This window comes from Vulpes lagopus, chromosome 8, assembly GCF_018345385.1.
Source record: "Vulpes lagopus strain Blue_001 chromosome 8, ASM1834538v1, whole genome shotgun sequence".
Classification (NCBI taxonomy): Eukaryota; Metazoa; Chordata; class Mammalia; order Carnivora; family Canidae; genus Vulpes; species Vulpes lagopus.
The window spans coordinates 127948671-127971768 of NC_054831.1; the positions used below are offsets into that span (position 1 = coordinate 127948671).

Below are 23098 nucleotides of genomic sequence, written 5' to 3' on the forward strand. Positions count from 1 at the left end.
CTCTCTCTCTCTCTGTGACTATCATAAATAAATAAAAATTTTTAAAAAGACATCAGAAAGATGCTCCAACAACAAATTCCTCAGCTGAATACAAACCCTCTCCCGTTATCAAACTCCCAGGAAAAATGTGAAGTCTGAAAATTACCCTCATACATTTATTCTAAAATGCACATTGCCCTTCATTGTAATGCATCCAGACGTGATGCATTAATGCAATCCAGACACATCTTCAAATCAATGTCAAAAAAAAAAAATCACTGTCAATCGACAATTGTCTGACAGGGAGCATTTTCTTGACCTAGTTGAGTAAAAACCTTCTGTTGACCATTTCAGATAAGATCAAAGAAAAATCAGCATCAAAGCATATTAGATTAAAGAGACTATGATTTTGCCTTGCGTGCTAAAATCCAAGGGAATCATGGTTCAAAATGCGTCCTCCCAACGCGTCACTGGCTCATCCTCAGCTCGAGCAACTTCCCCAGCATGATTCTTGCTTTCTAGCTGCCCCCCTGACATCTCAGCCTTTCTCCTAAGGACAGTGGTTCTCCAACCAGAGTGAGCATCAGAATTATCTGGAACACTTCTAAAAATGAGTTCCAGGGCCCTATCCCTAGAGTTCCTGGAAATCTGAATTTCCAGCAGGTTCCCAGGTGCTGCTGCTGCTAGGGGACCATACTCTAAGCACCACAATTCCAAGGAAAGCTCTCCCCTACGTCCACCTGCCTGTCTTTATTTTGTTTCCCTTCTTCTACTGCCCCTGTTCAGATTTAAAAACAAACAAAAACCAAGGTATACCTCTCAAATAATTCTGACTCTTAAAATTTTCCCGAACCATCCTGATCCCTAGCAACAGAATATTATAAATACAGACCACTTCACCTGTCTTCTTACCCCTCAAGTGGACAACAATTCTATTGCATCATTTCTCTTTTTAAATTTTTTATTTCAACTTAATTAACACATAATGTAGAATTTAGTGATTCATCAGTTGAATAATAACACCCAGTGCTCACCACATCTTGTGCCCTCCTTCAGGCCCATCACCCAGTTACCCTGTCCCCCTACCTACCTCCCCTCCCAGCAATCCTCAGTTTGTTTCCTATAGTTAAGAGTCTCTTATGGTTTATCTCCCTCTTTGTTTTCACCTTATTTTATTTTTCCCTCCCTTCCCCTATGTTCATCTGTTTTGTTTCTGAAATTCCACATTTGAGTGAGATCATATGATACTTGTCTTTCTCTGATTGACTTATCCGGCTTAGCATAATACCTTCTAGTTCTATCCACATCTTTGCAAATGGCGAGACTTTATTCTTTTTGATGGCTGAGTAATATTTCACTGTGTGTGTGTGTGTGTGTGTGTGTGTGTGTGTGTGTGTGTGTAATCACATCTTCATTGCATTCATCCGTCGATAGATTATCAGGACTCTTTCCCTGATTGTGGCTCTTGTGGACATTGCCGCTATAAACCCTGGGGTGCAGGTGCCCCTTTGAATCACTATGTTTGTCTCCTTTGAGTAAATACCTAGTAGCACAACTGCTGGGTCATAGCGTAGCTCTATTTTTAACTTTTTGAGGACCCTCCATACTGTTTTCCAGAATAGTTGCATCATTTCCGTACTCAGTGCAAGTGGATGGTGTGTTTATTTTAAGAGTGCTCCTTTTTCATTTTCCATAGAACCTACCATCTGTCCATGGGTGAATCCAGTGTTTGGCCATGATCTGACTTCTGTAATTAATAAATTATAAATAATAAAAGCTAACTTGGGACTTTCAATGGGACTGACCACATTGGACAAGCCATCTAAATTCAAGGCCAATCCCTTCACAGAAGGGATTTTCGACCTCAGCACTATTAATATTTGGGGCAGGATCATTCCCTGCTGTGGGGCCGTACTGGGCATCACGGGATGTTTAGCCCCATGCCTAGCCTGACCCCACTGGATCCCAGTAGCTTCCTCCCAGTTGTGACAATCAAATACCTCCAGACATTGCCAGATGCCCCCTGGAGGCCCAGATCCCCCCTTGGTTGACAACAGTCCTCTACAGTTCTATCCCTTGGCTCTGAGGCCAGTCAAAACAACGCAAAAGGAAAGGAATTTGGCCAGTCCATCTATGCCAACCACATAGGCCTTTAATGCTAAAAGCTAAAATCCCCATGCTCTAGAGCAGCATTTCTCCAAATTTAACATGCCCTCAAATCACAGGGAATCTTGTAAAAGTGCAGATCCTGATTCTGAGGTCTGGGTGGGACCCACCTGGATACACCAAGCATGATCCAACCCAGACTCAGTGAATCAGAACCTGCATTTTAATAAAACCCCCAGGTGATTCATATGTGCATTACAGTTTGAGAAGCACTGCCCCATAAAAACACTGGAATTTAGCTGAAGCTGAAGTCCTGGCCTGGAAACCTGGCTAAAGAAACAGGAAATGCTGGGCAGCCCGGGTGGCTCCGCAGTTTAGCGCCACCTTCAGTCCAGGGCCTGATCCTGCAGACCCAGGATGGAGTCCCACGTCGGGCTCCCTGCATGGAGCCTGCTTCTCCCTCTGCCTGTGTCTCTGCCTCTCTCTCTCTCTCTGTCTCTCATGAATAAATAAATAAAATCTTTTTAAAAATTGTTAAAATGATATATTTAAAAAAAAGAAACAGGAAATGCAGCAAATCGTCCTTCTGCCCCCAGCCTCTGCAGGACTTGCCTAGGGAAGCCTCTTTCCTCCCCGCACAGATCCCCCAAAGGATCCATGACACAGCTGTGCAGGATGCCTGAAGCTCCCACAGCTCTGGGGCATCTGCTAAAGACCCCTGCTGTCCCTTACACTGTGCTAGGGCCTGCCTCTTCCAGTTCAAAGTCAAGCTGAAGTAACCTACACACCAAGGCCTACATGGCCCATGCTCCTGTTAAGTCCCTCCCATAACCTGCCCATGGCTGCCAAGACTGAAACCTGAAGCTCCCGCTGTATGCAAATAGCAGCTTGTCACTTTGCCCCTATTTCTACTCTTTATCCATCTCTTCAATTCCTAGCCAACATCAGATTTGGGTTTTGGAGGCATTAAGTACTATTTTTTCTCCTTCCCATGTTAGGTAGTTTTTGCAGTGAACCTTAAACTGTCTTTTTTTAACCGATTCCAGAAGACCATCTTATCTTTTTTTTTTTTTTTTTAACATTACAGCACAAACACTACCTCTCCTAGGCTACTTATGACTTTTGACTGAGAGTTAAAGTTATTTCTGCACCCACTTATCTCCTCTTTGGGACAATAAATTTGGAGGACGGGCTACATATTTGATTTATTTTCGCACCCAGGCAAAAGCTTGCATATAAGAGATGCTCAATAAACATTTAACTCATGAATGATCATGACTGTTTTTTACTATGCTCCTTGGCCCATTTTACTTGTGGATTAAGCAATTCTTCAACTCTTTCCAAGTGTGACATAGATCCTAGTTCTCTGGGTGAGCCCACCTGGATCGGATCCTCTCCCACACATTGGAATTCTGACATTATTTCTATCTTGCACATCATACGCCGTGTTGTCTAGTTTGCTGATTGATTTCTCCTTGTATCATGCACTGCTCACTGCTAGCCTTTTGTTAACGTTTGAAGTCACTTGTCTGCTTTCATCTGTTCTCAGATCACCTTTGCCCCATTACCTAGGCAGCTAAGGATGTGATTAACGAATTATTTCAGATCTAGATCTGAAAATGTTCTCTGTCTAACATCAAAGTATAACAAGGTGACTCTGGGTAGGAAAAGACTCAAAGCTGTTTTAGTCCTTGGTGAAGAAAAATGAGACAGGGACAGGCCTGGGCGTAGCTGTTGGTATCTCCCATACGGGCATGTGGGAATGTGATGAAGATGATGGTGATGAGAAAGATGATGATGATGGTAGGATGGAAGGGGGAATCATCAGTATGATTTCTTCCATGATGCTCAAGTAGAAGAAATGTCGCATGACTTTAACCAAACCAAATCAATTTGGCTCACCCAACCCAGATGGGTACACTATCACTGCACTTCCTGGTGGTCACTCGGACTCTTTGAAAGGCTGTGGCTATACTCTCTACAAGCCAGGGTTGGGCCCACTGATCTTTGTTGAAGTTTCCAACCACAGAACGTGGTGTTCAGCCCTACCTCCATATACCACCCAGGAGTCCGCTGAATACAAGTAGACTAGATTTCTGCCACCCGTGGAAAGCTCCCAGATCAGTCTGGATCCTCATCAGTTTCAAATGACAGACCCAAGTCAAACTACTCTAAGTTGCAAAGAGAATTTATTAGATCTCATGGTTTAAAGGTTCAGAGTGGAAGTCAAACAATGTTGGATCCAAGGGTCTCTCTCTCTCTCTCTCTCTCTCTCTCTCTCAATTTCTCCCTGCCTCCCTAAGCACGTTAGCTTCCTTCTACAGGCAGCTTCTTCCATGTAGTTAAAAAAGATGGTCACCGGCCACTCCAGACTTGCATGGTCTTTATAGCACAAGGCCCCAGGGAAAGAAAAAGGAGACTCGTAATCAAAGTCTAATGAAACATTCTGAGTGGTACAGGCTGGATGCCTACACCTGGAAATATCCCTGTGGCCAGGAGAAATGAAACATGTGGTTGGACATCTTGGGTCACAAGTTCATCCCTGGGGGAACTGCAGGGCACCATGACAGATCACTCTGCAGGACTGCATGGAATGGAGCAGAGTGATGGTTTTTCAAAGTAAAAAATGGTTATTACCAATAAGATGGACAGAAGGTACTGACACAAATTGTCACCACACCACAAATTGTGACACCACATACACACACACACACACACACACACACACACACACACACACACAGAGAATGCCGAATGCTTTTGAACCCAATCTCCCCACGCCCTGCCACGCCACCACCACTACTCTCCTAGCTAAAAATTCAGAGGACTTTTCTGTATTGCAACAAGCTGTCTGGGAATAATTAGGGCAACTAGTGTGGACTTTAGTGCCCAAGATAAAAAGACTTTTTATGGTGGCATAAAGGCTGGCTCCCTTTTATCTGAAAGCAGAAACCACTAGATGATAAGCCCCACTTCCATGCATGAAGAGGTTTATTGTCTTTTTTGTAAATATGAACAGATAATCAAGGACCACCAGAAATGTGGGAGGGGGAAGTCACAAAATGAAGGAAGCCAGCATAATCAAACAAGGTAGGGAAATGACCTTGAAGAAATAGAGATAATTCAGGGAACAGAAAACGATTTTCTTTAATCTCTTATTGTTACTCTCAAAGAGATTCAAGAAAACAATGCATTCATAAAGCAAGAGGAAGTCATGTTAAAACAGTAATTAAGTACAAGGAAGAGCTATTAGAAGTTTTAAGGAAATATATGATTGCTGTAATTCTTTAAATCAAGGAAGAGTTGGAAAATAAAGTCAAAATAATTCTTAGAGGGGTGCCTGACAGGCTCAGTTGATGGAGCTTGTGACTCTTGATCCCAGGGTCATGACTTCAAGCCCCACATTGGGCATGGAGCTTACTTAAAAAACAAACAAATAAAAAATAAAATAAGAAAAATTTAAAAGGTAATTCTCAAAAAGTAGAACCAAAAGACTGTAAAAGAGAAAATATAACAGAAAAGATAAGAGACTCAGAGAATCAATCCAGGAAGTCCAACAGTCAGCTTTGAGGGAATCCATAAAAGGGAAAACAGAACAATAGGAATTTTCAAAGAAACATGAGTATTTCCCAGAGCTGAAGAATAATAGTCCCCAGACTGAATGACCCCACTGAGTGCTAGAAATGCAGGTGGGAAAAACACTTATGCCTAGCCCCATCACTGGAATCTTTTAGAACACTAAAGACAAAGAAGGGATCCTAAAAGCCTCTATGGAAGAAGGGGAACTAACCTGATTATCTACAAAAGAACAAGAATCGGGCACAAGGCTGGGTTTGGTCCTAGTCTGCCCTAGTCTGACAACCCCTGGGCTGGAGTTCTACATCCAGAGAAAGTATGAGGCAGCCAAGATATTTTGGGACACAGGAAGATTTAGAAGTTTGCTTCTTGGGGTGCCTGGGTGGCTCAGTCAGTTAAGTGTCTGCTTTCAGCCCCACATCGGGCTCCCTGCTTAGCGGGAAGTCTGCTTCTCCCTCTGCTCCTTACCCTGCTCCTGTTCTCTCTCTCTCTATCTCTCTCTCTCTAAATGTAGATGAGAATGCATTCCAGAAAATTATCTGAGGATGCATTCCAACAAAATAAAAAAGGTAAGCTAAGGAGAAAACATAAAGTCCAAGAAACAATTCATCAAACTCACAAAGGTAGTAAAGAGAAGTCCTAGAATGAATGACAGCTGTGTCTGACGGAAATCCAATGCCAGTCTGGTCTCCTTCTGACAGGCTCATGGACCTTCAGGGGACTTCATTCCAATCATTCATGTGCATCAATTACACAAATCAAACAAGACTCAGTGGGTCACCAACCCATTTCATCCCTGATAAGTCCCATGTGGATCAGCCCATGCTCTGAGATCCCAACACCTCACCCACTGACTACCTATCATGATGACCCCACTCATTTTACCCCAGTGGTCGCCTGCTGCCTCCTGGCTGTGCCACCCTGGGCATCCCTCAGCCTCTGAAATAGTTTCAACAGAAGAAGAAGAAGAAGAAGAAGAAGAAGAAGAAGAAGAAGAACAACAACAACAACAACAACAACAACAACAACAACAGGAGGAGGAGGAGGAAGAAGGAGAAGAGGAAGAGGAAGAAGAAGAAATAATTTCAGCTACAGCCCCTCTACCAGCGTCACGGGCCAAGAAAGAAAAGCCCAAATTAAACTTTCTTAAAATTATGATGCTCCCAGTCAGGTTCTCAAAGTGAGAGTGACGGAAGAGGAATCTGGACTCTGGGGGGGTTGGAGGGAGGGTGATAAATGAGAGAGCAGATGGAACCAGGGTGCACGACATAGATAACAATTAGAAATTCATGTCACTTCCCCTCACACTGAGACAATGAATCTGGCTTCACATGTGGTGTGGTGCACACCAGCATTTGAATTTGCCAACCAGGCAACATTAGACTTGGAGGGCTGCCCAAATTAGCACCCTGAATTGCAGAACCATGGCCTGAGCACCCATAGCAATATGTCCAACCTGACCCAACATTTCATTCTTGGTGGAGGAGCCCCAACATCCATGCTCACAATTTCTCCCCAGATTCTGGATAATACGAATTAGCAAATCCCTTCAATTCTTCCCGGGATAACTCTGTTTCATACTCTGAAAATCCTAAGCCTGAGCTTGCTATTTATTCACACATGCATTTGCCCATCGAATGTGCCTACTGTGTGCCCAGCATTGTTCTAGAACTGGGGATAGAGCTGTGCTCAAGACAAAGGGCTTGCCCTCAGGGAACTCACATTCTCTTCGGGGAGAACAGGAAAAATAAACAAAGAAACCGGACATATATTGTTTCAGGTGGTGCCAGGTATGATAAATATCTCCCTCTTTAATTACTCTGATTTTGTAAACAACCATCCCATCATGAGGCCTCCCCATTCCTCATCCACTTTAAATTGCTCTATGTCAGCAAACATCCAGTCCTCCAAGCTTTACCCTTGCTGAGCAGGTGCTGTTTAGCGACTGTGGGTATCACGGGCAGCTAGTGTGCCAAAGCATGGTTCCACCTCTCCCCAGAGAACTGGTAGCCGAGTTCTACCTCTCCCCTCAGGGCTGGTGGCCTGCAGCCTTCTTCCTGGTATCAATTAAATATCTTTGTTTGCAAGCTGCAGAAAACAAAGTTTGCAAGTCTGCCAACCAAAGTCAAAAAAAGAATTTGGTTAAAGGAAGTTTGGTGTCTCAAGAATAGAAGAAAAAGGTGATCCAGCAGGCCTTGGGAGGGACAGAAGGCAAAGAGTCTCTAAAGAGACCCTAAGGTCTCTAAAAAGAGACCTTTTTAGTCTCTTCAGGACACTGAGGACAGAGGTGTCTGGGTGGCTGAGTCTGTTAAATGTCTGACTCTTGGTTTTGAGTCAGGTCACCATCTCAGGGGAGTAGGATTCAGCCCCGGGTCCACTCATCACCAGTCTGCTTGAGATTCTTTCCCTCCCCCTCTGCTCCTCCCTCCTCCTTTGCTCTCTCTCTGTCTCTGAAAGAAAGAAAGCAAAAAAGCAAGAAAGGAAGGAAGGAAGAAAGGAAGAAAGAAAGTCTTTTAAAAAAAAAAGAAGAAGAAGAAAAAGACATTAAGGACAGAGTGAAAAAAAAAAAAGGACATTGTGGCTCCGTCTACCTGCCTCAAGCTAGTGCCTGGTTCTGCAGGAGTGGAGTCCCTGCCTGCTTGGGTCATGTGCCTGCCTTTGGGGGTGGGGCCTCGTTGTGATTGGCAGTTCCACCGGGACCACCTACAATGAGGGGGCAAAGGAGATGATGGAATCAGGTGGGGAGAAAGGGTTCTGAGCAGAGAAAAGCAAAGATGCCCGCAGGACTCCTGAGACCCTGGGCCTCTCACTGCATTTTCCTCCCTCCCCCGGGGGGTTATCATCAGCTGGACACGGGTCCCCCTTCCAGGCCCTGGCTTAGGTGACATCTCCTCTCCACAGCCCTTCCTGAAGGCCATGCAGGCATAGTCAACTGTCCCCTCCATCCTCCAGGGCTCCCTGGCACCTTCCACGACCTGACATATGCTAATCTGTGCACTGGGGTCCGCAGTGGGGCCTTTTCATCCAGGCAGTGGATGCATGTTAGGGCCTGCCACGTTGGAGGTGTTGGATTCTTTTCTCTCTTTGTGGGGACTCAGTAACCATTAATTTGCACCTCTTTGGGGATCGCCAGGCAACCCTGGGGCGTTCACTGCTGCCCTGGCAGTTCTCTCTGGCAGCTCCATTATTTCTGTTGTAAGCCTCGCTGGGAGCAGCCAAGCTGCTCTGCTTTGTTTCTGAGATGTGTTCTTTGTTTTCACATTCATCTCGCTGGGTTGTCGTCCTAGGGCCTGAGTTTCTCGTTAAGGGAATCCAATCGTTTGTCTCGTGCCCCGGCTGACAGGGAGGCACCCCAGCCTCTGAGACTGTCGGTAGGCGGACTTCCTGGGTATCACACACGGATCTTCCAATGACTTACGACAGCAAGATTCATATCCTTTGGAGTAAGACTCTAGGGCTTAGAGAAAATACCTCCAGAATTGCTCAGACCCAGCCGGGGTTCTTCTGGACTTTCTCTGGGAGTAGTTCAGCTCCACCATTTAACTGAATTGGTTTGGAGGTGGTGCAGTGGGTTAGCCACAGTGCTCTCACCTCCTTGTTTGGAATTCTTTCCTCTGGCCTCTGTCTCAGGCTTCTGAAGTTCTGAGGAGCAGCATCCCTGAGCCCCGGGTCAGTGGTGATGTCAGATGATGGAGCTCAGAGGGGAGCGGGGGGGGGGGGGGGCATTGGGCATTGTCAGTTTCGAGGAACCCAGATCAGGAGCCCAAGAAACCCTAAGAGGACTGGGTCCTGAGTATCTGGGTACCTCTAAGGAGGACAGAGCAGCAGGCTGTGGAAAACCCAAGCACAAATGATCAGAAGAGGCAGCCAAGGTCAACCTCATTCATCCATAGAACTAGACACCTTCTTCCAGAACCCCAGATACCCTCCCTCACCCTCCTGCATCTGAGCGAGCAAGGACCGCAGGCCTGTTCCTAAACTCACCACTGGGAAGCAGCATCTGGCAGATGCGGCCTTGGCTGGTCGCTTGTTGGCAGAAACTTGGGTCCGAGTTTCACCATCTGTAAGACAGAAACAGCAATGCCCACTGCACAGCGTTGGGGCGAAGGTTAAATGTAAGGCCGCTAGAGCACATAGGAGGTGCTAAACGGATGGTGGCATCACTACCACCTGCACTGCCCTGGGTCCCGTGCTCTAGAGGACCCACACTTCACACAGACACACACAGACACACAGACACACAGACACACAGACACACAGATGCATGCGCACACAGTCATGCACACACAAGCACACCCCACATTTGTTGGAAGGCCCGTGCATGCCTCTACCCCTTGCCAGCACCCAGCACTGGGTCAGCCCCATCCCTGGCCCCTCGGCCCCTCGTCTGCAGTCCTCTCCTCTGTTCTCATAATTAACACCATTCAGCCCGGTGAACCACGTCCTGGCATCTCCCGCCCTGTGTCCTGGCAACAGAAGCCACCTGCCTCGAAATATCAGAAGGCTGTGAGCCATGCTGCCACCACGTGGTCATGTGGTCATTGGAGGCCACGGGTGGGCACAGGAACTCCGGGACAGATGACCTGGTCAGACCCTTCCTCTGGGAGCCACGCCAGGTCATGCCGAGCAAATATCACTTCCCACTCACTCCACTCATTTTCTTGTGCCTGGTCATTTCTAATTCATGGTGTTGAGGGCCTTGCGGGCCACAGTTTCACAGGGTGACTAAGGGACACCGGGCCATATGAAACAGTGCATATCACTAGGAAATTTGAATAATGCAGGTCGACGCGTAACATTGGGTGGTGCTAGTGCTTTACATTGGCAGCTACATGACCCTAAATACTAGAATGGCCAATAGTTTCACTTTTTAAAAAATACTGGGCAAGATATGATGAACTTTCAACAAAAATGCTTCCAAAGAGTCAACTTTACTCAAATCATTTTAAATTTTATATATTCATTGGCTATAATTTGTATTTTGCCTATTAATTGTCCTAGAGAGTTTAGAGTATTTTTTTAAGATTTATTTATTTATTTATTTATTTATTTATTTATTTATTTATTTATGATAGATACAGAGAGAGAGAGAGAGAGAGAGAGAGGCAGAGACGCAGGCAGAGGGAGAAGCAGGCTCCATGCCGGGAGCCCGATGGGGGACTTGATCCCGGGACTCCAGGATCGCGCCCTGAACCAAAGGCAGGCGCTAAACCATTGAGCCACCCAAGGATCCCCGAGAGTTTAGAGTATTTTAGAAGAAAAATCTTTTTGAAAAGCATATCAAAATAATTTTTTCTCTTTAGCTTTACTTATTTTTTGCGAAACATAGATTTTATAGACTTTGAATACAATTACACTTTAAGAATCGTGTAGATCGTTACGATCGTTACGGTCAGAGGAGCAGAAATCATGTAAAACTGTGATTAAAATGTAATTGGAGATTTTGCTGAAATGAAAGGAAAAGTACGGGACAAAGGTACAATCACTTATGAAAGTACCTATGTCTATACTCCACAATACGTCATTCAAACGTGGCCAGCCTCATCAACAGAACACCCAGACACGCACAATAATAATTAAACTCGAGCAATTTGGACATAACACCTGAATTTCAGCCATATATGAGCTGTGGCTTTCCATATATCTTTAACCTGTTGTTAGGAAAGCATATTTAGATGGGAGGATAGAACATACTTTACTTCTCACCTTGGCATCTGGATTGATAATTTGATAATTTTGTAAAACATTTCATTTATTTATTCACGAGAGACCCAGAGAAAGAGGCAGAGACACAGGCAGAGGGAGAAGCAGGCTCCCTACAGGGGGCCCGACACGGGACTCGATCCCAGGACCCCGGGATCACGCCCTGAGCCGGATGCAGATGCTCAACCACTGAGCCACCCAGGTGCCCCTTGATTGACAACTTTTAAATATTTAGACACACGGCATGGGGATCCCCACGTGTACCCTTGACCCAGACCCTACAAACATTAAAGTGTTGGGGGCGAGCCTGACCACCACCACCCAGAACAGGTTCTGGAGGCTTCCAGGATGGAAGGAATGGGGGGGGGCTCCAAGCAGGAAGGGGCTTTGCAGGGGAGGTCCGCCAGTGCTAACTGGCGCTAACTGGTACAGCTGCTCCTGGCAGCAACAACAGGCATAACCGCTGTGTTTTGCAGGTTCCTGGTGTAAGCACTTCGCAGGCACCGTTGGGTTAACTCCCAACCATATCGCTGATGGTGCCATTAACATCCCCATCGTACGGGTGGGGAAACTGAGACCACGGGAAGTGAAGTCGTTTGCCCAAGAGTATCCCGTTATCCAAGGGTAAAGGTGGGCAGTCTGACTGCAGAGCCCAGAGTGTCCTCTCAACTGGGACACTATGGCACCTGGGAGTAAGGGGGGGAGGTCTCATAATGGGCGGGGCCTACGTGTCCCCCCCCCGCCCCCCAGGCACTCAGAGACACAGGCATGGGCGCTTGTTTCCCACCAGGCACCTGCCTGCCCCTGTGCAAGTGGCCCTACTGCCCGGAGTCCTCCCTCTGCTCCCCCTCCCCTGACCTCCCCGGGGTCAGCCTGGGGCAGTGGAACTCTGATGGGACGAGCATCCACGGCACAGCCCCTCCTGTCCCCACACATGTGGCCCGAGCTGTCCCGGAGCCCGCAGCACCTGCTAACTGGAGCTGCTCCTCCTGCTGGGAACCCTCCTGCGGAGCCCTCAGCAGCCAGCACCATCCTGTCCAAACACAGGTAGGAGCAGGACACCTCCTGGCGTAACACCCTCACCGTCGTTCCCCTGGCCCCTGGACAAAGAGCAACAAGGCGCAGCTATGCCATTTTACGAGGACGTCGGCACCTCATAAAAGATGACGGCAGCCCACGCCAGGGACTCTTGTCCAGCACAAATGAGAGAACCCAGCTGTGTGATGACAGCTGCACAAAGCCTGCTCCCAGTGGAGGGACGGGTCTCTCCCTGGCCTCCGGGTGCTCACAGCTTCTCCCCCTTGGGACGAAAATACCACAGATCTCTCTCAGAGAGGGGCCTCGTTCTCACGGGGAGCTCCGGGGCCCTCTCGAGCATTCTGCAAGCTCTAGACCACCTGCCCACCAAGGCTCAGGCAAAAGGCTCACCGTGGGGTGAGCAGGAGGTCAAGTTCCCAGGGTCAGCTTCCCAGTGAATCATGCCCTTTGAGCCCCGCCCACCAGGAGCACAGCGACCTCACCCCCTCTCAGCCCTTCCCGGATGGATGCATGTCCCTCTGACCACAGGGCCTTTGCACAGGCGCTCTCTCTATGTAAACTCTCTCTGCTTCTCTATTCACCCCGATTAACTTGTTGAGATCCCCGCTAAACCACTTCTTCCACAGACGAGCCCTCGCTGGCCCCCTGCCCGGATCAGACGCCCCCATAAATGCTCCCCTAGGCCTGTGGAACAGCCTGTCAAACCACTTAGGCCTATTCGGTGTATAATTACTAAGGTCTGTCTCCCTGCTGGACTGTGGGCCCCATGCGGGCCGGGATCACAGCGTATGGCTCTTCCGTCTATGCGGCAGAGGACACGAGATCAGGCCATGAAGGGCTGTCAGCCCGGTGCCTGCAGCACGTGTGGAGCTCAGGAAATGGTAAGATGATGACGGTGATGATGATGATGACGACGACAGCTTCTCCGCTACAAGGAACAAGTCGACACCAGGAGAGAGAAGACGTTGCTTCGAGATTGGGCTCTGTTCCTTCTGCTCGCCTGCCCCCGGCCACCCTCCACCAAGGAAGTTAAAATCTGCCACGCAGGGGTCTCGACCGGGCTCAAGCGCTGGGGGCCTGGCCTGCCCGCGTGCTCCACCCCCACGGGGGGAAGTGCAGGGAGCTCCTGAGACACCAGCTGCCTCCCCGGTGACCAGGTAAGGAGCAAGGGAAGGAGGGGCCGGCATTTGTGGGAGCCTCCCGTGGGCACGGCATCCTGCAGAGAACTCTCCACCCTTCACTTCCTTTCTGTCTGGTCCCAAACTCTGAGAGGTAGTTCCAATTATGCCCCTATTATGGATGACAAAGCCAAGCCCAGAGAGGTGACAGGACTGGCCAAGGTCACACAGCCCCTAAGTGGCAGAGCAAACACTCAAGTCAGAGACCCTGGCACCGTCAAGCACGTGTCACTGTGTGAAAACTCTAAAGCCAACCACATTTCCCGAATGCCTGAAACTCTCCTCCACGTCCGAGACCTCCCCAAACCCCCGCCCTCCCCGGAGCCTCAGCTGGGGACACCGCTGCCAGCTGGCCTGGCTGGATCTCCCTGCCTGGCTCTGCCCCCGGTCCTCAGGTTTCCTGCCCCAGGTACACATGGGCAGGACCCACCAGGGGCCCCATCCTGGGATGGAGATGGCTCACCAAAGAAATTATCTCAGAAACCCGGCCCTTCCCGGGAAACACCCTTCTGCTGCTGCGGGAAGAGCTGGGGAATCAAAGCTCATTTCCAGTTGTTTAGACTTAGCTCCTCAGTGACTCACCGTTTGGGCTCCCATGACCCAGGCCGGGAGCCAGGGGCTGTCAGGAGGTGCCCTCGTTAAAATCAAAGGTAGTGGTGAGCAAAGGGGAGCCCCCTCTCTGGAGACCATGACTCACGGCTGCTGGGTGATCCCAGCCAGGTGCACTCGCCGCCCCCCCCAAGTCTCGTCCAGGGGGGTGAATTCCAGAAGGAGTCAGGAGCAGGAAATGGGAGAGGCGCGAGGCAGGGCTGTAGGCGGGCTAGGTCAGTGTTCACCCGGCTTCACACTTGGGTTAAAAACCTTCCATCCCAAATCACTGGCGGTCGTTCCACCGCCCGGCATCTCTTCCCCTCCGTGGGTGGCACCTGTCCAGGGCCTGTATCCCAATCCCGATCACTGCATCACGGAACCTGCGTGGGGTGTACGGTGTGAGACCACATCCACACCACATCAGCTCCCAAGGGCCAGCTCCCAGGGTCAGTCTCAGGTGGTGACATGATTTTTGCTTTCAAGAGCGCTTTCCTCCATTAAAATAGAAAAAAATAAAAAAAAAAAAGTGAAAAGCAGATGCTAGGACCACACCGGTAGGAAAACAAATATAATCCGGGTTGGATGATAGTCATCCTGATTTTAAAGACATGAAAACATCTTGGGAGCCCCTAAAAATAACACGCATGCTAGGCTCCAGCCCTCCCGGAGGCACGAGGTGGGCCCTTTGAACTGCCTGCGCCCAAATCCTGGCTCTCCGTGGACTTAGGCGTGTGCCTCAGTTTGCCTCTGCAAAATGGGGATGATCAGAGCTGTGGTGCCTTGGGGCTGTTTGAAGGCTTCTTGAGGTCTTGCCTGAGGAGGGCTTTCGGCACCATCCTGGGGCAAAGTGAACACCCCAAGGGGGACAGCCGCCAGCTGCATTTGAGCTTCCCATCCTGCCAGGAAGGAGGCAAGGTGGGATGCCTTCCAGCCCCATAATGCAGACAGGAAAACCGAGGAGACGAGCAAGGCAAAGGACCTGCCCACAGCCGTGGAATAAGTGGTGGAAGCAGGATCACAAGGCTGCTGCAGGTCGCGCAGCTCCCAGGTCCCCTGCGGGTGGAAGTGGCTGGTCCAGTTATCCCAGCTGCAGACCAGGAACAAGCAGGTGGCAGGAAGCCGCAGGCCAGGACGGGGGCATCCTCTTGCTTCCACTGCTGCCTGCGTGGACTCAGGGGTGTGGGCAGCAGCCAGCAAACAAGCCACTGTGAGCCCATGACTGGTGGGACTTTGAAATTTCTGACCACGACAGAGCTGGGGCCTCTCCTGCACAACCCCCACCCTCCCCGGACCTCTGGCTGAGCTCTGAAGTCGGGCCTCCGTGTTCTGACCCGACCTGGGCCAGGGGCTACTGTCTCCCCACCACATCCCCTAAGAGAACATCAAAAGGATGGAAGTTTCCAGTCCATGCTGGAATGTGGGTTTTCCAGCTGACTCAGAGCCTATTTCTACGGCGGCCACACACTGCACCAGGGGATCCAGGGAGACAGTCACATCTGGGAGCATTTTCACTGCTTGTCAACAAGCAGGAACCTGCCCAGAAAAGAACAATGAAGAAAAATCCCGAAACTCAGCTGGCTGAGCTCCCAGCCTCCGACCTACTGGATCTTGGACAAATGGCCCTCCGGGTCCCCAGGGTCCTGCCCCGTGGTCAGGCTGCTCCCCGCACGCTCCCTCTGGGCAACACGGAGGCAGGGGTGGGAGACGGGGAGCAGGGCGCCGTGCTGCAGTAGTTGGCTGCATGAAAACCGACACACCTGGCCACGTGCACTTAAGTTTCTCAGCTTCTCTGGGCCTCAGTTGCTGCATCAGTAAAATGGGTATGAGGAAAAGAGGCCAGGAATGAAGAGCCCTTGGCACAGCCTCTCGCTCACAGCCCAGCCGGTGGTTTTTGGAAAGGGGGTGGGTGAAGGGAGAGGCCGGGAAAAGAGAGAGTCACACACTGGATCCTGCAAACCGCCTAGAAACTAAGTCCACAGGGCCCCAGGCTGGCCCCTCCCCTGGCAACTTGACCAAAGGCCGGGAAGTGTAGTTGCATCACTGGGCTTTCAGGGGTTAATGATGGGGAGTGGACAGGGCCCAGTATTTAACTAACTGGGGAGGTGCCCTGAGATCAGAGCACCCCACTCACTTCCTTCTCCTGCAGCCCAGCTCCTCTGCCCCCTGCTCACCTCCCCCTTCCCCAGGATGAAGCCTCCCCCTCTCCTGACCTTCCTTTGCCTCCTGGGTAAGTGACCTATGTGACCTTCCCTCTTCCTCCTCCCCAGCTGGAAACCCAGAGCTTCCCGGAGGCCCCAGAGGGCCTGGACCCAGGCTCTAGGGAAGGTGTGGTGGGTCATGGCGAGGTCATGCCCGAGCCAGCACTGATGGGGGTTCGGGAGGCGGGGATGCAGGCTGGGTGGACTGGGAGGGCACGGGAAAGGGGCCGGTGGGGACCCCAGATAGCACCCACGAGGCTCCTGCCACCTGTGCTCCACCTGCTGCTCCCCATTAGCATCCATTTTTGGTCCTTACCTGCCCAGGGTGGGCAGCCCCCCCATTGCTGTAGCAGCAGGGTCTGGGGGCATCCGGGGAGCCCCAGGTGGTCATGAAGCCCACCCCCTGGCTTCTGGTGGGATCGGTGGGGACAGAGTGCTCTGGGGGCACCGAGCTGACGCCTGGGGTCTGAGGAGCAGTGGGGAGCAAGCAGGAAGATGAGTGGAGATGAGGGAGGGGAGCCAGGGGAGGGCACTGGGTGCGTCGTCACGATGGGGTGAGCACTGAGGATCAGGGTGGGTGGACGTCGTGGGGATATTATTACTGCTTAGCATCGCTGTTATTGGGGGCCAGGTGCTTGGTGAGGTGGGGTTAACTGCACGGTCCGGGAGGGGAGGCGTCTGGCTCAGGTGTGAGGGGACCTGAGGACAGGGCCCTGACGTCGCTGCCGGCCCGGCCCCCCCACCCTGCAGTGGCCCCGGCTGGCGGGAACCTGGTGCAGTTTGGGGTGATGATCGAGCGGATGACGGGGAAGCCGGCGCTGCAGTACAACGACTACGGCTGCTACTGCGGCGTCGGGGGCTCCCACTGGCCCGTGGACCCAACCGACTGGTGAGCGGCCGGCCCAGCAGGGGGGCCCGGGGGCGGGGAGGGGCTGGGCCCCCTGGCAGCCCCTGGCCCGGCGCAGCCCGCTCACAGGCCCCTCCAGGTCGCCCATGACCCTTCCAGGTGCTGCCATGCCCACGACTGCTGCTACGGGCGTCTGGAGAAGCTGGGGTGCGAACCCAAGCTGGAAAGGTACCTCTTCTCCGCCAGCAGGCACAGCATCTTCTGCGGTACGTGAACGGCCCAGACCCGGGGCAGGGAGGGGGGGTCCAGGCGGGAAGCCCCTCCTGATGGTGGCCCCTGGTTCGTCATCAGGCCCGGCCCCTGGGCTAGAGAGACGGGAAGGTGGGTCTTCCTCCGTCACCGAACCGTAGAGAGGACTGTCCATCCACCCAGACGCTCACCGGGCACCCAAGGGTGCCCCCACCATCTCCCCACCAGGGGGGCCTCCCAGCTCCAGCCTCCGGGCGGAAGAGCCAAGGGGCAGAGCTGGAGCAGGCCCGGAGGAGCTGGACTCATGCGTCCTCTCCAGGGCGAGGTCCCCGAGCTGGAGCTGCCACTTGGGACAACAGACCCTGTTCCCAAAGGCTGACTCCGCCCGGTGGGGCTGTCAGGCTGGACCTGTTTGCTCAGCTTTGCCAGATCCGAGGCCCCCTCGGACCCATCAGGTGTCCCCTGGTCCCTGGACCACATGACAGTGTGGAGGCCTCCGTGCTGCTGGGCCCAGTGGAGAGAGCACGGAGCTTCTGCGCTGCAAAGGCAGGAGCAGCCTGGAGGGAGGGCAGGGCCGAGTGAGGCAGAAGGACCCAGGAGGGTCAGACAGCTCAGGTCTCTAAGGTCTGACCTGGGGGCGGGGCCGGGCCAGGACCAGAACCGCTGGAGGCAGACTGGACTCAGTCTCCAGCTCCTGCAGCCTCTATGGACTCAGCAAGGCGGCTCTGACAGGTAGTGAGCTCCCCTGGCACTGGAGGTTTATACGTAGGAACAGGTCACCTGTCAGGGATGGCCGTGAGGAGATGACTGAGGACAGGTGTCCAGAGAATAGGGTCAGAGGCTCAGGGCTTCACCTTCTACCCACTGTGTGACCTCCCGAAAGCCTCTGTTTCTTCATCTCCCTCCCCCAGCTTAATCCAGGCGCTCTGCTGGCAGAGCAGATGGGAGCAGAGCCCTGGTGGCAAGTGGAGGCTGACCTTTGAGGGGGAGCCCTGGGCATTTCCGTGACATGTATTCTTGGGAACAAGGAGGAGCCACCAGAGCCACTGAGGGCAGACAGAGGCCGTGGAGAGTTGGGGAGGCTCTGGGGCCCCGGGGACCGCAGAGCGGTGCCTGGCTGGGTGTGAGCCTAAAAGCCAAGAGGGGGCCCTAAGATAAAGGCCAGAGAAACGGGCTCTGCCCCCGGGGTGGAGGCAGGCCCAAGGCCCGAGCAGGCCCCAAGCTTCCGTCCCAACGGGCTCCGGCCGGGGTGCACGGGCCACCTGGGACTGAGCCGCCGTCATTTCCTAGTTGCCCTGTCACCTTGGTGGCTGCGCTCTACCCCCAGCCACGTGTCACATGGGGAAGGGGCTGCCTGGAGGTCCCCCCGGCGCTGGAGCAGATGCCCTAGAGAACCAGCCGGTCTCGGGGCCGGCCAGAGGGCCGAGGGGCGCGCGTGGGCTCGGGAGACGAAGGGCCAACGGCTCCAGGCTTCCCAGCGCCCTGCCCCGGCTCCCACCCACACCCGCAACGTCCCCCGCGGCAGTGGGCGTCCAGCAGAACAGGACAGAGGACGCGGCCCCCGAGGGCGGGAGGCCCGAGCCACAAGGTCCCTGACTCACATTGTCGCCATCAGCCGGGAAAACCGCCTGCCAGCGTCAGACCTGCGAGTGTGACCGGACGGCCGCCCTCTGCTTCCGCCACCACCTGGGCACCTACAACCGCAACTTCGTCCGTTACCCCAACAAGCTGTGCAGTGGCCCCACTCCGCCCTGCTAGGGCAGGGCCCACCCGCCCCACACCCCGCCCCCTGCGGCCCTGGGCAACGCAGACACCAAAGGCCCTCCCTCCAGAAGGTTCCTTTCCCGCAAACCCATCCTTCCCCGAGAGCTCACGGACTGCGGCCCGGACCATCGCTGGCCTCCCAGGCCGCACACTGTCCTGAGGAAGAGCCAAGGGACCCTTTAGCACCCAGAAGATTCTATCACCCGGCCCTGAGATCTCAGCTCCGTCTTCTGAATAAGTGAATAAGGTTGTCCCATACTTCTAATATTCTCTGATTCTCAAACTCTACTATTATAGGATTTCATTAGTTTATGGTTTCATACACTCACTTTTTTCTTTCTTTTTTTTTTTTTTTTTTTGAGCCTCTACTGTGTGCCAGCCATGTGCTGAGCACTGGGGATACAGCAGGAACCCGTCTGACACGGTGGCCCCTGCCCTGCGTGCGATCCTAATATCCTCTCCTTTTCATTTCCCCTTATAGTAAGTTTCTGTGACTCTTTTTTTCTAACATTCTACAATCTTATGCAAGACAATAATGGCAATCTCCAGAAGGAATGTATCTGCCCATATGGTGGAATGTGAGAAGCATGAAAAATACCAACCTAAAAATATTGTCCCCACCATGTCATCGGGCCCCAAATCCCTCCCATTAGCAGCCTGGCTGAGTATGAAAAGAAGCTCTAGAATCATTTTATCCAAACCCTTCCTTTGATGGACAGGCGGCGGCCAGGGGTCCGAGGGGGGAAGTTCTCCCCGAGGGGGATGTCCTCACTCCCAGCCCGTGTGCCTCTGTTTCTCCATGAGCTGGTATCAGCCAGTGATGCTCTGGTACGGCCAGGTGGACCCGACCCTCTGGCTGTCACCTTGGACAGCCGAGTGCTCTGAGAAGGTCCGCTGCGAGGGCGCCCAGGCTGGATCGGGCTCCTGACACAGGGAGGGGAAGAGGAACGATTTCAGCCTCCCAACGTTTGCCTCTGGGGACATGAAGAATTTGATGCACCAGAGGATTCCCTCCCCCCTCCAGCGCCCCACCGAGTGGGATGCAGCCTATCCTGGAAGCTGTGTACTTCCAGCAGATTCTACTAACCGTGGACGTGGTATCTCCACCGTCTACAATAAGCTGGTAAAACGGGAAAAGGTGCTACGTGGGGAGGGGACAAAGCTCCCAGCAGACACGCAATAAACATTCACTCTCTTTGTCCTTTTCACGACTTGTGTGCAACTTTCAGGACTTTGAGGGCAGGAAAGAGCGGGAAGAAATCAAAGGGACAAGGGACGATCATCATAAACTTTGAAAAGTGAAGACAGTTCTGTGTTCGCATAAACCAAGGGGTGGGGTGGGGGGGGTCAGGTGTGCGCGCTCTGCCGCTGTGACTGATGCCAATCCTTGGGAAAGAGTCACCCACCGAAGACCAGGTCTTAAAGCACCTTAAAGCACGAGTGGGGCTGGGGAAGAGAGCGGGTGCGTTTGTGGGAACCGCGGTCCTGAGGCGCCCTCTGGTGTCTGTTTAGCTCAGGCTACGGGGGGAAGCCTAAATTCGGCTGAAACCTGGATTGGCCTTCATGGGGTGGGGGCAAAGCAGCTTCTGGGCTAGTGAACTGGGGCCTTTGGTATTGTCGATAATAAATACGCGGAGAGGGGCCCCTGGGTGACGCAGTCGGTTAAGCGTCTGCCTTCAGCTGAAATCGTGATCCCAGGGTCCTGGGATCGAGGCCCATGTCAGGCTCCTGGCTCAGCAGGGAGCCTGCTTCTCCCTCTCCCTCTGCTGCTCCCCCCACCACTTGCGTTCTCTCACTTATCTGTGTCAAATAAATGAATGAAGTCTTTAAAAAAAATATGCTGAGAAATAATCACGAAGCCCTTAGGAACATCTTAGAGTGACAGGTGCCCCTGCATCAGTGAGCAGCACAGGAAAGGGGAAGGGACTTGGAGAGGGGTCCTGCTATGGGCGTGATGGGTGTAAGGCAGCAAGGGCACCGGCACCTGCTCACCTGGCAGGTGCGCGGCCATCGGGCACTTAGGAACTAGACCTGGCCTGCAGCCTGTTCTCCCAGGGATCAATAAACGTTCGGTGAATGAATCAGTGGGTCTAAATTCCACAGATGTGTCTGTGGTTGCACACGCGTCATCACCAGCTGCAGCACCAGACTTGTAGAAAGGACTAAAACATCCCCGAACCTGAGGTCACAGCTTCCAGGCCGAGACCCCTCCGCTCAGCCAGTCAGCAACAGTGCATCCGTCCCGGACCTGCGGGTCCGTGTAGCCTGGGGTCACCGGGGGCATCATCCGGGAGCTTGTCAGAAATGCAGAGTCTCGGACCTGACCCCAGGCCCCCTGAGGCTGAGCCTGTGGGTGAATGAGACCCCCCCCGGGGGGCGTTGTATGCACATTAAAATCCAAAAAGCGCTGACAAGTGGCCCGAATTGGAACAATGACGCTTCCCTGGGAACCGTACCCACCTGCGCCTCATTAGGCCTTGGCTTTCACCAGGCACCGTTCTAAGTGCTGTCGGCTTATTAATTCCCTGAGTGAACCCTGAAATGAATGAGGCCTGGGGCCCCAGCAGGGCTTACCTGAGCGGTCACGGGCTGCCTCTTCCCAACGTGGACCACGCGATTCGGATTGATTTGCTTTGTTCCCACCACCCCCTAACAAGCCACTAACGAAATGTTTGATTAAATAACCTCGCTGAGTGATCAGAAATCGAATCACGTTGGAATTTCCAATTATGATCTCTTCGCGGACATCCGTCGGCTTCTTTGGGGTGCTTGGCAGCCTCACTGCTGGAGAGCTGAACCCTGCATTCGTGTTCATTCTTTCCTGCAGTGAACTCGTATGCAGACTCCGCGGCCGGTCCTTGCTGAACGCTGCAGGTGGAGACACGTCAGATGCGGCCAACCGGCGAACAGGCGCTACTTATTCTGCACTAGTCAGTGCAGAGCAAGACTAGACTATCAGGACCTCCATCCTCCAGCCTGTCCCCATCCTGTCCACCGAGGCCAGCTTTATCTTCGCCCAGTTGGACTGTCGCTCCCTCCTCTGTTCCCGAACCGTCAGTAGCTCCCATTGTCCACGAACCCCTGGCGTTCGAGCATGGTGCCATCTGCTTTTCCGGCCTCCTTGAGCCACCCATCTATATTTCTTTATATGGTCCCTATCCCCCTGCCTTCCAGCCTTCACAGCTCTGTACGAAGCTGCCTTCGGCCTGGAAGCTTCCCTGTCCACATGTGAAAATCCACACACATTAGGTACATCTCAAATGCCCCCTTTTCCATACTTTGCCCGCTGAAGATTTCACCCTCCTCTGAACTCTCAGGCAACATGTTTATACCTTTCCTGGTCCACTTACCCCCATCACTGGGGTCCTTGTCTAGGGTTCCCATGTGTTAGAGGCAGATTGCTGTAGATTCCAAGCCTGCTACCAATCTGTGATCTTGGGCCAGTTATCTATTCCCTTGGGTGTAAAATGGGGCTAGAACCACCAGCCTCACGAGACGGTTGAATGGTTTAAGTGAGACAACACGTTCAGGGTGCCTGGAGCATTATGGAAGCTCCCTCTCTGCCAGGTCACTGGGTATTTTTGCTTCCCCTACTTCATCCATCACAGTACATGCAAGATAAGTAGCTGTTCAGTTGAATCCATGGACACATGATAATCGGAATTATTTTAGGGAAGTGGCATCATGCATATGATAAAGACTATGCTCATTTATTCAAGTAGCCCCTGGGCTCGCTACTCTGAGTGCTCATTTGTCTTAAGCAGACACACATTTGAAAATCATTGACCTTCAGTGCCCGGGGCTGATGTCCTGCGAAGGAAATGGGACAAAGCTGGCTGGAGAGAGCGTGCGCAGCACTGTTCCTGGAG

The 23098-nt window shown here is 52.2% G+C and overlaps 1 protein-coding gene across 1 annotated transcript; it reads left to right on the top strand.

Annotated features, from left to right (window-relative positions):
- The first annotated feature begins 16358 nt into the window (after positions 1-16358).
- On the top strand, positions 16359-19223 carry LOC121496628 (group IIE secretory phospholipase A2-like). The gene is made up of 4 exons (XM_041765104.1): positions 16359-16398; positions 17120-17258; positions 17376-17482; positions 19081-19223. Exons 1-4 carry the CDS (start codon positions 16359-16361, stop codon positions 19221-19223), a joined length of 429 nt encoding a protein of 142 aa, XP_041621038.1.
- The last annotated feature ends 3875 nt before the right edge of the window (positions 19224-23098 follow it).